At 35.7% G+C, this 16,767-nt stretch overlaps 1 protein-coding gene across 1 annotated transcript in view; it reads left to right on the forward strand.

Moving 5' to 3' along the window:
• Nucleotides 1–16,254, forward strand: part of TTPA (alpha tocopherol transfer protein) — a 37,926-nt gene extending 21,672 nt beyond the window's left edge. The window contains exons 2-5 of the mRNA XM_044657991.1: nucleotides 997–1,150; nucleotides 11,295–11,488; nucleotides 12,937–13,047; nucleotides 16,081–16,254. Coding sequence (XP_044513926.1) covers nucleotides 997–1,150; nucleotides 11,295–11,488; nucleotides 12,937–13,047; nucleotides 16,081–16,254 — 633 coding nt within the window. The remainder of the gene's footprint in view (nucleotides 1–996; nucleotides 1,151–11,294; nucleotides 11,489–12,936; nucleotides 13,048–16,080) is intronic.
• The last annotated feature ends 513 nt before the right edge of the window (nucleotides 16,255–16,767 follow it).

The following is a 16,767-nucleotide window of genomic DNA, read 5'->3' on the forward strand; positions in this document are numbered from 1 at the left end:
TACCTGCTCCGGAAATCTTTTTTCTGAACTCTTAATTTGCAAGTCGCCCTGCAAGGAGACTATGTTTGAGGTTTTTTCATGGGACTTAAATACATGATAATGGAACATTTGACTGGGTTGGGAAAGGGAAAAACATATCAGGTTTTAGTGGTTTTTATTTTTGTTTTTGGTTTGATTTCATATTTCTGAGACCAGAAACAAGGGAGAAATACCTGGGGGGGGGGGGAGGGAAGCAAAAATAGGGAATGCAACGTTCTTTAGTGTTCTTGGTATTATATAGAGACTTATTTTTTCTTTTTTCTGTAAGAATGAAAATACAGTCTAAAGCTCTTATTTGGCTTGGAGACAAGTTTGAGATCATTATTAGGAGATTAAAGAAATCCATAGCAATTTAAGGGATGAGACCTCTATTCATAGCCATAAAATCTTTCTTTGTACTCATTTAGATTTATTTGACAAAGTATGTTATTATTGAAGATAAAATTTTAATACATAAGTTTGTCATAGCATCCTTTTGATAATCATCATGAACTCTATGAAGTTTAAATTTTGTTTATTTTGTTTTTGTTTCTTACAAACCTGCCACAGGGGAAATGGTCTTGGAATAATACCTTATAATTATTTCAAAAGATCTGTAATTTCATAGGTGTGTGTATATGACATCCTCCACTGCATTTCCCAATCCTTTCATGCCTTAGCAGTTTGATTCTTTTCACATTCATGTTGTGTTTCTCTTCAGACTATAGGCAAAAGGTCTGGTTCTGGACTTGTACTTAACACTTCCAACTTGGCAAAATCTGCTGAAGCTTGCCCTCTGCTGGCATAATATTTTAAAAATAAGGACACCAAGATAGATGCTGGATTCAAAGTCCATAGTGCTAACTATTGCACAATATAAACAGATGCCTTATCACTGTGTAATTCTTTACCTTCCCCAAAATTTCCTAAGTACTTCCAATTTACTAAAAGTCATCTGAAGACTCACTTTCTTTTCAGTTAATGAAAAACTATCATAAATGGAGAGAGGAATGTCCAGAAATAACTGCAGATCTCCGCCCTGGAACTATCCTTGGCCTTTTGAATTCTGGTTACCATGCGGTTCTGAAATCCAGAGACCCAACTGGAAGCAGGGTTCTTATTTATAGAATTGGTAAGTATTAAGATAACACATCTTTTACCCTATTATTCATCTATGTTAACTTTGCTGAGACCATAAAAGAGCTAGCTCTTAGAATAAAGATATAATCAGGCATCCAGAAATTCAGAGCAATTCTGGAAATTGAGAATAAAACATCCAGTTATGTGAAGACTCCTTTTGTTATTATTCCAGTAAGTCAAAGACTTGTGATTTCGACTTTCATTATTTCCTACTATCTGTAGTGTCAACCTTAAGAAATGTAGATAGTTAAGAGAAAAGGATGAAAAAGTGAAAGGAGAAGAAGGAAGGGATTTAAAAAGTCTAAAAAGAAAAGAGGAAGGAATAGACACATGGAAGTTTGCAAATAGTGAATAATGACTCGATACAAATACAATACAAATAGTCAAACAACAATGTGGAATACTTAGAACATGATTTCTAGAGGCAAAGCATAACACAGAGGACAGCTCTAAGAAGGATATATAATTCATTGGCATAGAACAAAAGGACGTAATCCACATGAGTTAAACCATAGCATTTAAAGGTGGCATTCTTCTAATTCTCACAATATACATTTTGCTGAATCCCTTAAATTTTTCTGGACTTCAGTTTTCTCATCTGTAGAGAGAAAAGTGTTGCATTTGTAGTCAGAGGATCTAGTTTTGAATCCTTGCAGTGGCGATTACTAACCTTACAGTTTATGGCCTTTGGTTTCCCCAATTGTAAAATGATGAATGAAGATTGGAAGAGATGACCTCTCAGATTCTTTCCACCTCTAAATCTATGATGCTATACTCTTTTTATATTTACTTCCTCAACCATTTTCCTCTTCTCTATTTCAGTTTTCCTCTTCCTATTTGTCCTGCCTTCTCTTTCCTCCTTTTTCTACCTATCCTCCTCATTGCGTTTCTCCCTTTTCTCCTCTCTCTTTTCTCCCCTTTCTCCTTTCTCCTCCCTTGCCCTGCCCTATTGACAGTACAAAGATCAAAAGAAGTTTATGGGAAAAATATTTCCTCCCTCCTATGATTCTTCCTGGTGTAGGTTACTACCCTACCATGCCTTTCCCTTTCCTAATAGTTGTGCCTAGTTAAAACTAAATTGAGAAGACATAGAACTTACTTTCACTTTGCTTGAGGCTCCCTGTGATGATCTAATACATAGAATCCTCTACTTAAAAGAGAGTTTACCAGTCATTTTTATGGTCCACATTTTATTCTAGTGCATAGAAAACAACAGCTCAGAAAAATAATCATCCAGCTCCTATTTCACCACCACCAATGTCAGGGAACTTTACAAATCCTATCTCCTGTTTTCTAAGCTAATTATTAAGAAAATTTTTCTTATATTGAACTAAAATACTAATTGCTCATTGGTCTTAGTTTTGCTACATTGAATCACTCAGAAGCAACTCATTTCCCTTTTTTTTTCCCTGGCAAAAGCCCTTTAAATATTTAAAAGAAGCTATCATATTCCCCAGTGTTTTCTTCTCTGGGTTAAATGCCCTTAATTTTTTTTTTTATCCTTGCCTTCTGTCTTAGCATCAATACTGTGTATTAAGGCAGAAGAGCAGTAAGGGCTAGGCATTGGGGGTTAAGTGACTTGCCCAGGGTCACACAACTAGAAGGTGTCTCAGGCCAGATTTGAACCCCAGGACCTTCTGTCTCTAGGTCTGGCTCTCAATCCGCTGAGCCACCCCGCTGTCCCGTAAGTGCTCTTAATTTGTTTATTCCATTCACATATGACAAAGCTTCAAGTTGCTTCATCATCCTAGCCACCTTCTTCTGAAATTTTGCAGCTTATTGATTCTTTTCTTGTTGACATTCAGAACTGAACATGATATTCCAGGGGCCTCATCCTCATTGGGTACAGTGACTTGTGAATGCAGCCTAAGCTTCCATTAGCTTTTTTAGCAGTCACATCATACAGTTAACTCACACGAGCTGATAATTACCTAACATCTCCACATGGAGTGCCATCCAAATATATAGCCCCCATTTCAGATCCATACTGTAATTTTTTCACTCCATTCACTTTATTCTAAGAAGAGATTTAAAGAACTTTCTTGGATAAAGGAATGCTTTTACACATTCTAAGTAACCAGTGACAGTGAAGTTTCTTAAAAACAAAACAAAAAAACACCCTATAGGGGCTTTGTTAGGAGAAGAAATAAGGAAAGGTATGGAGAGAAGAGAAGAATTCCAACCTACTACAGGATGGAAGAGGAAGACAAAGTGAAAAAACAAAACAAAACACAATTTGAATCTCTTTTGGAAGAGGAGGGAGCTGATAAGGTAAATTCACAGATATTATCAGGTGAAAGATTATCCAATAAAGGTTGGAGGAAGAAGAGAAGATTAATTATGGCTGGTGAACATTGTTTACATATACCAAGAAATCAACAAGTCAAAATAATAATAGTAAAAATAATAATTATTATTATTATTTAGCATGTATATAGTGCTAGGCATTGTGCCTTTATAGTGTTTTTTATAAATATTTTTTCTATTTTTACAAATTTTTCCAAGCACCTTGCAATTTTTTTTTTACATATAATATCTCATTTCATCCTTATAACAAACCTGAGAGGTAGCTGCTATTATTATTCCCATTTGACAGTTGTTAAAACCCTGTTGCCTTCCTGGAGAGGGTATCCAAGATGTGACAGAGGACGTCATAGGATTTGTAAAAACAGACTATTACTTAACCACTTTTGGAGATTCATATAGGTGTGACTGAACCTGTCAGAAGGAACCCAGAATGAATTCCTAAAGACAATGAATTCTTGGGCAAGAAACTGAAAGGTGATATCCTCGTTATTACCTGTTAAAGACAAAGGATCTATAAAGGGAAAGCAAATTTTGGAAGAGAACAGCTGGGTAAGAAGATGGTATCTGAGAATGGATTTGGATTTCAGGACCAGGGCTTAACATTGGAATAAAATTAGGGATAGAGTTTGCCTGACAAAGACTGGTAAGAATGTATTTATCTGTTATTTTGCAAATCTAATCAAAGGGACTTTAAGCTGCAAAGGATGAGGTGAGAGACTAAACTGCCTCTGTATTTCTATATCTCTACAAACTAAATACCATGAAGAGTAGCTACAAGGAATGAAGAAAAGATACTGATACTCCTAGAAATTCACAGGAGGGGGAAAAAGTCCAAGAAATACTGAGTAGTAAAGTTTATGACCTCAAACGTTTATACAGAAATGAACAAAGAATAGGTAGCAAAGTGACCTGGACGTAATTATATTTCACTTTATAAATATCAATGAGACTTGGTGGGATGAGACCCATGACTACAATCTGGCTCTGGATAGACAGATGTCTTATTTAAAATTAAAAGTATTAGATTTTTTCTTTTAAAAAAGGAGGGGCAGGATCGCATTTTTATTAATAAGATATACTCATATAATGAAATTCAGGAATAAGATGGCATAAGGATGGTGAAGAGCAAATTTGGATGATGGTCAATGGAAGTATTTTAATTTTGTCTTAAGAGTATGCCATAAGGGCAATTTGGTGACTCAGTGGATTGAGAGCCACACCTAGAGATGGGAAGTCCTGGGTTCAAACTTGGCCTCAGACATTCCCTAGCTTTGTGACCCCCATTGCTTAGCCTTTACCTCTCTTCTGCCTTGGAACCAATACACAGTATTGTTTCTAAGACTGAGGGTAAGGGTTTTTTTTTTTTTTAAGAGTATACTATAGATTGACCACAACTAAACTTTTTATTGAGTTATGACACAATAGTGATGGGGAATTTAATCTGCCCAAGATATCTGTTGAAATTCTCTTTTTCTCTACCAAAAGCAGGATAGCTAATAGCTTCTTGACTTACCTTAAGTCATTTCATCTTTGACAGCATGTTTTTGTTCAGTCTTGGCTGGCTACATGACCTTATGGACTTTTCTCTATGAAGTTTTCTTTTTCTTTTTAATTTTAAAAATATTTTTCCATGTTTCCATATTTCATTTTCTCTTTTTCCCTCCTGCCCTCCCCCCTCCCAGATCCAATAAGCACTTCCACTGGGTTATACAAATGTTATCACTTATACCTATTTCCATAGTGTTCATTTTTGCAATAGAGCAATCTTTTAAAACCAAAACCACAAATCAAATATGTACATAAACAAATGATAAGTAATTTGTTTGTATTCTATGTTTCTACATATGGAGTTTTCTTGGCAAAGATACTAGAGTGGTTTGCCATCTTCTTCTCCAGTGTGCCCCCATTTTACAGATGAGGAATTGAGGTAAATCTGGGTTAAATGAGTTGGCCAGGGTCACGCAGTTAATAAGTGTCTGAGACCACATTTGACCTCAAATTTTCCTAGTTCCAAGTCCTCTGCACCCCCAGCTGCCCTTTTACTAGATATAGGAACTAACTTCTGGATTTAAGTCTCCCTCTCCAGAAGGTCGAATAGTTTGCTAGAGTGAAAGTGATAAGGGACAGATGACAGAGGTGAGAAGGAAACTGACTGCTATCTTTGAGAATTTGTTAGAGAGAAGAGGAAAGCTGCCTGGATTCTGACATGCACTTGAGATTTTGGGAGAGCAGGTTTCAGAGGATTCAAAGGAAGGGTGGAATGGACAAAAATTCTGGAGGGCAAGCAGTTAGGAAAAATCTTAGGAATGGAATTTCAAAGACAGAGTATCACTGCTGCTACCTGAAGAGCCTGGTTTGTATGCATAGCAATTTTATTAATCCATTTAGATTTTCAAAAGATATATTTAAAAGATAAGGGCAAGGATAAGATGAATGCAAAAGTGAGACATAACACTGTAAAAATAATGTCAGGAGAGCTAAAATTTAGAATGAACCAAGGCATAGAAGGTAAAACTAAGGACAACAAAAATATATATTTTTTTAATTTTAAGCTATAAGTGCATACTCCAGATTCCATTTGGCTGCAACTGCCTATTAAAAGACCAGGAATATAGCTAGGTAGAAGAGACAGACTTTGCCCCTTAGGGTTAGTTTGTATCTGGTCTTTTTTTCTGCCTACTCAGCTACATTGAAAGAAAAAAGAGACTTGGAATTTAAAAACTAGGGAGCCCCTAATTTCAGAACTGCATGGTGGTTATTGAGGGAAATAACCATTATCTTGTTTATAGTTTAGCTTTAAGAAATTAAAAATTGAAAGATTTATAGAGTGCTCCCCATAACCAGGATAATGTCTGTGAGAGACTCAAACCCCTTACCAACAAATGGAGTCCAAAGAAAATACTAATATTAGCTACCCTGGAGAACTCTGCTCTTGGTTCCAAAGAATTTGGAGCTTGGGGCTGACAATTTTTTTACTGGGAAGATTGAGAAACTTTAGTGACCAAAGCTCTGAGGGAACAAGTTTAAAGAAGATTTTTGTTGGTTCCCAGGGATGTATTTCAGCCCTTTCTGAAAGAAAAGGGAAAAAAATAGCAATTTTAAGTTAAGACATCACATCAGGACATGTTCTTCCCCAAGGCAGAGATAGCCAAAAATTTCAGTGGAGCCAGAAACTGAGAAAAATGGAAAAGTGGGGGTAGGGTTGGGAAGTAATGGGAATATTGGGCTAATTTCCAGCACAGCAGCATCCAACTGAGCAGCATTGAAAAGCATGATGAAATCACTAGAAAACATCAGAAGCCTAGCATTTAAGGAATTATTTCTCCATATATACACCCTGATGATACATATTATTGAAAGTACACTCTTCCCACAGAAACTGTTTTTGTTTGTGAAAGAATGAGCCTCAGGTTTATAAGAGGAATGATTTGTTGCTACTTTTCTTACCAGGCCATTTTATTAAATATCTTTCTTAGGAACTAAGTATGTCATCTGTCTATTATCAGCAAACATATTGATATAGTCTCCCAAGCAATTTTTTTAAGGTATGCGAATGCTCAGAGTACCTTGAAAGTGAGATAGTCATTGCCCAGGGGACAGACCCCTCATGAATTTGGAGGAGAGGCATTCCTCACAGGATTTAAGAATATATTAGAGAGGGACAGCTAGGGGATTCAGTGGATAGAGAGCTAGGTCTGGAGATGGGAGGTCCTGGATTCAAATGTGACCTCAGATACTTCCTAGCTGTGTGACTTCCTGGGCAAATGACTTAACCCCAATTGCCTAGCCCTTACTTCTCTTCTCTTATGGAGCCAATACCTAGTATCAATTCTAAGATAGAAAGCATGGGTTTCAAAGCAATATAGTGGAGAAAAGTTCACAGAAAGTATTGGACTACTACTTGAGGTACATGTGATATGATTTTTGACAATATAGAAAAGGCAAAACTGCCCTGTTCTTATGTTGCTTCTGTTTTCTCTACCAAGGAGAATGACCTTTGGACTAGCAAGGACAGAAAAATAAAAGCAGTTTGGGGAATGATAGGGAGTTTATGTCCAAGATGAATAAGGAGATCATAAGAGAATATCAACCTACCCTTGATGAGTTCAGATCACCTGGCCCAGATGAACTACATCTTCAGGTACTGAAAGAAATGGTGGAATGATTACTGAGCTGTTCTCAGTGATATTTTAAGGAAAATAGAGACTTTAATGGAAAATAGAGAGGCACTGAAGAACTAGGAAAGTACAAACATTGTCCTGATGACTTTTTTCTCTTTTTTCTTTTATTTAAGGCAAAAAGCAGAAACTACAAGCCATAAACTAGATTGTTTGACTTTTGATTCTTGGCAAAATTCTAGAATGTGTTTTAGAGATAGTTAATAAATGTCTGGAAATTAATTAGTAACAATGAAGAGCTAGCATGGCCTCATTAAGAATGAATCATGTCAAGCTCACCATATTTCCTTTTTTAGAAAAACTGAAAAATTAAGGGAATGCTATACATAGATTTTAGCAAAATCTAAGCCTTCTCATTTTATGCTTTTGGAAAGATTTAGGGATGTGGACTAAATGATAGTACAGTTAGCAGATTGCCTGGATCTCAAAGAATAGTTGTCAATGCTCTTGTTGAATTGTCAAGAGTTCTCCAATGAGGTGCCCGAGGGATCTATGCTTTTAAACATTTTTTTCAATGACCTAAATAAACGCATAGATATTATGTTTATCAAGTGTAAAGATGACAGAAATCTGAGAGGAATAGCTAACAATAGATGATAGAATTAAGGTCTGAAAAGATTTTAACAAGCTAGAATTTGGGGTTGTATCTTGAGACACAATGGAGCTGTGGAAAAGGTACCAATTGGAATTAGGTCCTAGGCTTAATTTTATCTATTACAAAACCCTAGATAAGCAAGTTATTTCACCATTCTGGACCTCAATTTCCTCACCTGTAAAATAAGGAAATGCCATTATATGGCTTCTCAATACCCTTCCTGATCTTAATCTATCCTACTCTACTCTGACTAAAATGAAAACTAATTAATATAAGTGTAAAACCATATATATGTATATATATACATACATACATATACATGTGCATATATAATACTTTATATGTACTTTCATATAGAAATTAGTTTTAGATATTCAGTATGGAGAAGATAAGGCTAGATACCAATTCACCTGGAGATCTTAGGAGACTGCATTCACTATAGGAATCAACAGTGTGATATTCCAACAAAATAAAGTATCTAACATGATCTTGGGATCCACTGAAGGGTATATTGTTGTTGTTGATGTTCAGTTGTTTCAATCATGTCTGACTGTGATCTCATTTGGGGTTTTCTTGGCAGAGATACTGGAGTAGTTTTCCATTTCCTTTTTTAGCACATTTTGAAGATGATGAAATCGAGGCAAACAGAGTTAAATGACCTGCCCAGGGCCACACAGCTATTGAGTAGCTTAGGCAAGATTGAACTTAGAAAGACAAGTCTTCCTGACTCCAAGCCCAGTGTTTTATCCACTGCACCATCTTTATAGCTTCCAGGAATAAGGAGCAGATAGTCCCTCTGTACTCTGCCCTAGTCTGAAGCACATCTAGAGTTTGGTGTCTAATTCTGGGTATCAAATTTTAGAAAGGAAATTGATAAGGTAGAAAAATTTCAGAGGCCAATCAGAATGTCAAAAGTTCTTAAGTACATGTCATGAAGATTGGTCAGAGGAGCTAGAGGTGTTAGCCTAAGGAAGAAAAAAACTTTGGGGTGGGATGAGAATGATAGCTGTTTATGAACATCTGAAAGTCTATCATGTGAAGGATTCTATTTGTTCTCTTTGGCACCACAGGGCAGAAATAGAACCAATGAGTCAAAATTGTAAAGAGACAAGCTAAGGTTTGATTATAAAAAGAAAAATTCCTAAAATTAGAGCTATCCAGAAGTGGCAGATGCTGTCTCAAGAAAGAATGAGATCCTTCTCATTGAAGTCTTCAAGCAAAAGTGGATGTGTTGTAGTGGAGATTTTTTTTTTAGTATGAGATGGATTATGAGGGGTGAATTTCTCATCTACATGTACACCCTAACCATTTACATCACCATGTGTATATACTCTTCCCATTCTTATGGGGAAAACTGGTGGGTAACTTATATATTATCTGGGTTATACTACTTTTATTCATGGAGCAGTGAAACTATTTCATTTTTGAGGACCCTTTGAAATCTGAAATTCTGTGGATAGAATATATACCTAGAAAAAGTATGCTTCATCATAGTATGGAAGTGAACCCAGGCTCTTAAAGGATATATTCATGGAAGACACATTTTGCTAGGTCCTACCCAGCTGAAAACATCTCAGACACAGACCTGATGATGGACTGTGGTTACAGAATATCCTCCTTCTATGTTGAGTTGTTGATTTCTAGTTTGGCCACAAAGTGATAAAATGTTTGGCCACTACAACCCTTAAAGACCATCTGCTATCTTGTATAGGATTTGCTCACAAAAATACTGATCCTTGAAGGAAGTTTATCAAAAGACTGAGTGAGAAAATTTCTTTGTCTTATGCCATTGGGAACATAGAAAACAGTTAGGGGGCAATATCTTCCACATACACATGAAAAAGGGGACATAGAAAACAGTTAGGGGATAGTATCTTCCACATACACACAAAAAAAGCATCTTTGATGACAGGAATAACCAGAAGAATACCATCCATCAAAACACACTTATTGAGTGTTTACTGTGAGCCAAACACTGTGCTAAGTGCTGGGCGTACATAGAAAGGGGGAAATAACCTCATTCTAATAGGAGATACATATTTACAAAATAGATGGGAGATGATTTCCTAGAGACCATTTTTTGAACCTATACCCAGAGCCCACAGAATGGAATCTTTTGGTTTTACTTCATATTGTATTTCTCTTTATTACTAGTAAGGATGTGTGTGTGTGTGTGTGTGTGTGTGTGTGTGTGTGTGTGTGTGTGTGTGTGTGTTTTCTAGTAACATTGAAAAGTCCCTGAGTTCTTTTCCTTGGCCACCAGGGATTCTGGTAGGCAGTGAGATTCAAGTCACGAATCCCATCCCTTACATCACCCAGACACAATATTCTAGCTTCTGCTAACTTAGTCCTTTTCACACTTGGATATTGTTGCAGCAAGTATGTCACTAGTAGATTGAAGAATATCATTTAAAATTAGATTTTTCATTTATTATTGAAATTCCAGTTACGAATGGGCTAGCTTTCTTTTAAGTGCAAAAACCCATAGGCATGAGCTAAAATTAATGAAATGTCCTCAGGATTGAAATCAATAAGGGCACACAGGCATTGTGCTAAATGTTAGGGATTTAAAGAGAGACAAAAGACAGCCTTCCTTCCCAGTTACTCACAGCCTAATGGGGGAGACAACATAAAAATAGTTATGTACAAATAAGGTATATACAGGATAAAATTGAAATGATCATTGGAGGGAAAAGCACTAGGCATTAAGGAGGGTCAGGAAATATTTATCTTAGAAGATGGAATTTTAGTCAGGACTTGAAGGAAGCCAGGAGACAGAACCAAGAGAGTGGGGAACACTCCAGATAAGAGGAATAACCGAGGCAAATGCCTGGAGTTGGGACATGGGATGTTTTGTGTGGGGAACACAAAAGAGTCCAATGTCACAAATATAAAATGTTGTACTTTAGGCTTATAGTCATTGGGCAGATTTAAATTTATCCTTTATGCCTGTCTTCTCTTGAAAAGGTTTGATATATCTTTGCAAAACTTGTTTAATTCTTTTGGCACGTGATTTAATATCTCCGTAGTTCTATAATGTGGTATTTTATTTTCAGCACAATGGGACCCAAAGCTTTTCACAGCTTATGATGTCTTTCGAGTAAGTCTTATCACATCAGAGCTCATTGTTAGGGAAGTAGACACACAACGGAATGGAGTCAAAGCTATCTTTGATCTGGAAGGATGGCAATTTTCTCATGCTTTTCAAATCAGTCCATCCGTTGCCAAGAAGATTGCTGCTGTGCTAATAGTAAGTTTAATCCAATAATTTTAAGTATTCGATTTCATATTTGCAAACAATATTTAATTTGGTGACTTTTTGATTAACTAAGTTGAATTTAGTAGAAGACAAGTATTAAAATGCCCTTGTTCAAGAAAAATGAATTCGTTAATATTACAATTTATTATTATTTAAAATTATTACTCCTATCCCAATTATTATCTACCTATCACTTCATTTATTATGAGTGAAGCAAAGTGAAAGGGAAGCTCTATCTGATGCAATGTGATGAATCAAGTCACTTGTCTTGACTTTAACTGAAGCACACATGTAGCACCAGACTATGTATGAGCTTTTGCCCTACTGGATCTTTATGGTTTCAATCAAAATGTTTTTGCCCTCACCTTATTAAACTTTGTAAATTTTGTAACATATAAATGAGTCCCAAGTAAGCAATAGACTTCTCTCTTTTTGTAAAACAAAAGAAACCCACATATGCAAAGATACACATAATAGCTCAAATGTCATGACATTTGGGGGGAAAAAAAAACTGTGTAGTGTTGGCTGTGGGCAGGATCATTTCTTTCCTTTTTGGACCTAGATCATGCTATTCACATAGGAGGCACTTGATGTTTGTTGAATTAGTAGGTCAGAAGTTGATTTGAGAGAAACATATCATGAGATACGCATTATGTACATTCAGATTTGAAATTGGGGTGTTTATAGATTATGTTATTGTTGTTTATTCTTTGTGACCCTATTTGGTGTTTTCTTGGCAATGGAATGCTTTGCCCTTTCCTTCTCCAGTAGATTAAGAGGTTAAGTGATTTGCCTAGGGTCACATAGCTAGTAAGTATCTGAGGTCAGATTCGAACTCATGTCTTCTGACTCAGCCCAGTGCTCCATCCATTGAGCCACCTCACTCCTTATACCAGTGTCCAAGATGCATGATGAAAAACTTTGGCCAAACTAATTATAATATGTAGTTGAGAGGGAAAACAGGTCTTCTATTAATTTTCCATGTGGATTTTATGATATTTTCCCCCTTGTTTGAATCATCAAATCTAAATTCCTTGCCTGGGGGCAGCTGAGTGGCTCAGTGGATTGGATTGAGAGTCAGGCCCAGAGACAGGAGGTCCTGGGTTCAAATCTGGCCTTGGACACTTCCTAGCTGTGTGACCCTGGGCAAGTCACTTAATCCCCATTGTCTAGCCCTTACCACTCTTCTGCCCAGTATTGATTCTAAGATGAAAGGTAAAGGTTTTAAGAATGAATTAATGAATTACTTGCCTTTTTGTTTACTTTTATCTGTAAGTCAGATAAATGAATATTTTTTAAAATCATAATTCTGATTTGGCTTTGAGAATTATGGATATACTAAAAGAAGTATTTTACTTGTGTGTTGTTTATAATAAAATTGTGTTAATATTTATTTTTTATGCTTTTTTTTGCTGACACATTTAAAATTTTTTTTAAAGGACTCTTTTCCCTTAAAAGTTCGTGGTATCCATTTGATAAATGAGCCTATAATCTTCCATACTGTCTTTTCTCTGATTAAACCTTTTCTGACTGAAAAAATTAAGCAGCGGGTGAGTAAATATTTTCAAAACACTTGTTCTCTGCTAATATGCAAGTTACAGTTTCACAGAGCATATCTCCGGATCTTAGGCCCCCACTGCCTAGCCTTTACCACTCTTCTGCCTTAGAACCAATACCCAGTATTGATTCTAAGATGGAAGGTGAGGGTTAAAAAAATAATAATAAATTCCTTGCCTATTTGTTTACTTTTATCTGTAAGTCAAATAAATGAATAGATGGTATGCAGTGTTGGAACTGAAGTCAAGAAGACCTGAGTCTTCTGAGTGTGAATCCTGCCTTAGGCTAGTGGTATTCAAGTCATTTAGCCTCTCTTAGATTCAGTTTCCTCATGTGTAAAATGAAAATGATAACCTGCCTCATAGGTTTGTTGTAAGAATTAAATAAGGTAATTTATGGAAAGCAGTTTTCAAACATTAAAGTTCTACATGAATGCTAGCCATTATTTTATTATTAAATATATTAATAATAATAAAATACATTAATAAGTCAGCTCATGTTGATTTTTCATAAAAAGTTAGAAGGCAATAATACATCTATCTCAGTTCCAAAAAAGTAGAAAAATGTTAACAGTTCAACAGATAGAAGTCAGAAGTGACAAAATGGAATCAAATAGATTGATTAGGCAAAATTAAAAGGCTTCTGTCAAACAGAACAATTGAAACAGAATAAGAAGACAAAATAAATTGAGAAAAATTTTTGTCATCAACTTTTTTTTCTTTTTTTTTAAATAAAAATTAGTGGTCTGGTATAGAAATGGCTGGGAAGTGATACAGAGGTCTGGTTCTGGGGAAGATAAGCTAACAGTTCCCCATATGAGAATCGTCTCAGAGGTAGAGTTCAAGTGTAGAAGATGGGGAAAATGGCCAAACAAGATATATGGCCAGTGTTACAAAAACCTGGATCTGTGCACAATTAGGCAGAAGTTTGACACCCCCCCAAATCCAAATGTTTACAATATCTCTGCCCTTTAAACACTTCTAAAGATGGAGATCCTACCAAAAAAAAAAAAAAAAAGATTGCATTTTTTTGCAATCATAGGATCATTGATTTAGAACTTAAAGCTAGAGATCATCCTAGTATCATCCCCTCCTTTTACTGAGGAGAAAAAATGAGGCACAGAATGTTTAAGTGACTTACTAGTCAGTGGCTGAGTGGTATCAAAGCTGGATTCAACCCAGATCCTCTGGCTCTGGATTTACTTTTTCCTTTGCACCAGAGCGATATAAAATAATACAGCTTGCTAATATCACGTGTGGGGTTCTGATATTAAGTTGGAATCAAGCAATCCTAACATGTCAAGATAATTATAAGGTGCTCAATATATTTAAGTATTTTTATATAAATATATGTATTTATATATAAATAAATAAAATATTTTAAAAATATTTCATGTAGCTTTGCCTAAATCATTCTTTCTGGAGGTTGAAATAATTTTTTTCATGTTTTATGGAACCAGGAAGTAACAATTTGCCATCACATTTGTAATTTTTTCTATATCTAAAGATCCTTATAGACTTCGATCATTCTGAGAAGCGAGCTGAATGAAAGCCCAAAGACCAGGAAGAAAGTTAATTAATCAAGGAAAATACCCCAGCAAATAAAAACTGCTATGAAAGACTCAAAATAGGAAGGAAAGAAAAATCAAACCAGTTTTCTCCATCTGAGCTATTCAAAGTACCCCGTTTCATTTTCTTATTTAGGTTTTCCTGAGCCAACTTCAACCAGTCAATCTTATTTTTAATTTTTGAGGACAATCAAGAACATAGAGCATTGGGCAATACGTTTGATATTTGAAGAGAAAATTATTCTTTTTTTAAATTTTAATTTGATTTTGGAAAAAATATGTCTATTGTCATGCAAAGCACACTTCCATGTTGGTCATTGTTGTAAGAGAAAAGTCATTCATAACCAAAACCTCAAAATAAAACCGAAAATACACTGATGTGAAAGACAACTGCAACAGTTCTTTCTCTGGAGGTGGACAGCATTCCCCAGATCAGTGTACTGCTGAGAGTAGCCAGGTTTTCTCAGATAATCATCATTCAGTATTGCTGTTATCGAGCACAATATTCTCCCCATTGAGAAAGCTATTCTTACAGCAGAGTGGTTTTTCAGTTCTTTCTCTCATGATAGTATTTTTTAATACTCACAGTGATAAATTTCAAAGATTTATAAAACTGAGGGTTTCCAGACTTTTAACTAATGATAATTTTCCCTTCATTTCTAATTGACCCTAAGGAATACAAGACATTATTTTTAGCACAATATACCTAAGATGTGTTTTAATAATATTTATCATGATCTTGTATGATTCCAAGAATTTATTGAGCGTCATTCAATAGAGTACTTTGCTGAGAATCAGTTATATATCTGAAAGTGTGGAATTAAGAAAATGTGAATTTTATATTATCTTATTTTTCTTTCAAAAAGAAAAAAGATTCCATTTCAACCTATCCCCATGCATTTCCCACATAACTATAACCATGAAAATGGTTGTAGAGATTCCAAAGAATCAATGTAAATATTGAATGTTCCTGTATTTAAAAATTAGGAATTGATGTCAAAATCAAACTAGGTTCAAAATTGAGGATGGTATAACCTTTAGTACTGGTATTGTTATTAAATGCTGGAGGGGAAAAGAGGCAGCTAGGTAGCTCAGTGGATTGAGAGCCAGACCCAGAGATGGGAAGTCCTGGGTTTGAATTTGGCCTCAGACACTTCCCAGCTGTGTGACCCTGGGCAAGTCACTTAACCCCTATTGCCTAGCTCTTACTGCCTTGCTGCCTTGGAACCAATACAGTGTTGAGCCTAAGATGGAAGGTAAGGGCTTAAAGAAAAAAACAACTAGAAAAGATGTTTTCTTTAATATAATATAATATCAAATCTCCATCTCAAGTCTTTCAAGTTGTTAGAGCATCCCTGTTGTACATTGTAGACTTTCAGTTGGAAATAGGTTTTCTTGTATTTCTTTTATGCTGAAAAAGGGGAAGAACAACACTTTCTAAAACTACTGTTTCTTTCAGATTCATATGCATGGATGTGATTATAAGCAAAGCTTATCCAAGTATTTCCCAGACATTCTGCCTCTGGAGTATGGTGGGGAGATGTGTTCCATCATGGACCTTTGCCAAGAGTGGAGAGATTTTATAATGAAGTCTGAAGATTATCTCCTTAGTATCTCTCAGGGTATCCAGTAAGCTTTACCATAAGAGACATGATTAAATGGGTTGTGCTAATTCAAATCTTGGAGAAATGATTCTCCACGGTATCTACATGGAATTGTACTATTTAAGGAATTTTACCAAACGCAATCTTCTAAAATGTGAACTTCAGAATGTGAAAGTACTTTAGTATTGTAGGAATTTTTATACTGATTTTTTTCCACTGATTTTTAGAAAATTGTGTTGTTACTACACCTTAGAAATTGCTGCTTCTTTATCTTGAGTAGGGTGTGTTAAAGTGAGGCATGACAAGGTGAGCTCCATTATAGGTCAATCACATGCTTTGGCATAGATGCCAAAGCAATCCTCCTGTTCTTCCTTAAACAGTATGAAGACAGTTCCCAATTCAATAGACTCTGTGGAGTGATTCATCCAAAGAGAGAGAAACAAAACTCATCTTTGCCAAATGTAGTCCAAGTAGTTTGGGGATGATAGAAACAAGTGAGTCTGGCACCTAACTTGTGACGTTATAAAATTACTTCCTCAGGC

The sequence above is a fragment of the Gracilinanus agilis genome, chromosome 1 (genome assembly GCF_016433145.1).
Source record: "Gracilinanus agilis isolate LMUSP501 chromosome 1, AgileGrace, whole genome shotgun sequence".
NCBI lineage: Eukaryota > Metazoa > Chordata > Mammalia > Didelphimorphia > Didelphidae > Gracilinanus > Gracilinanus agilis.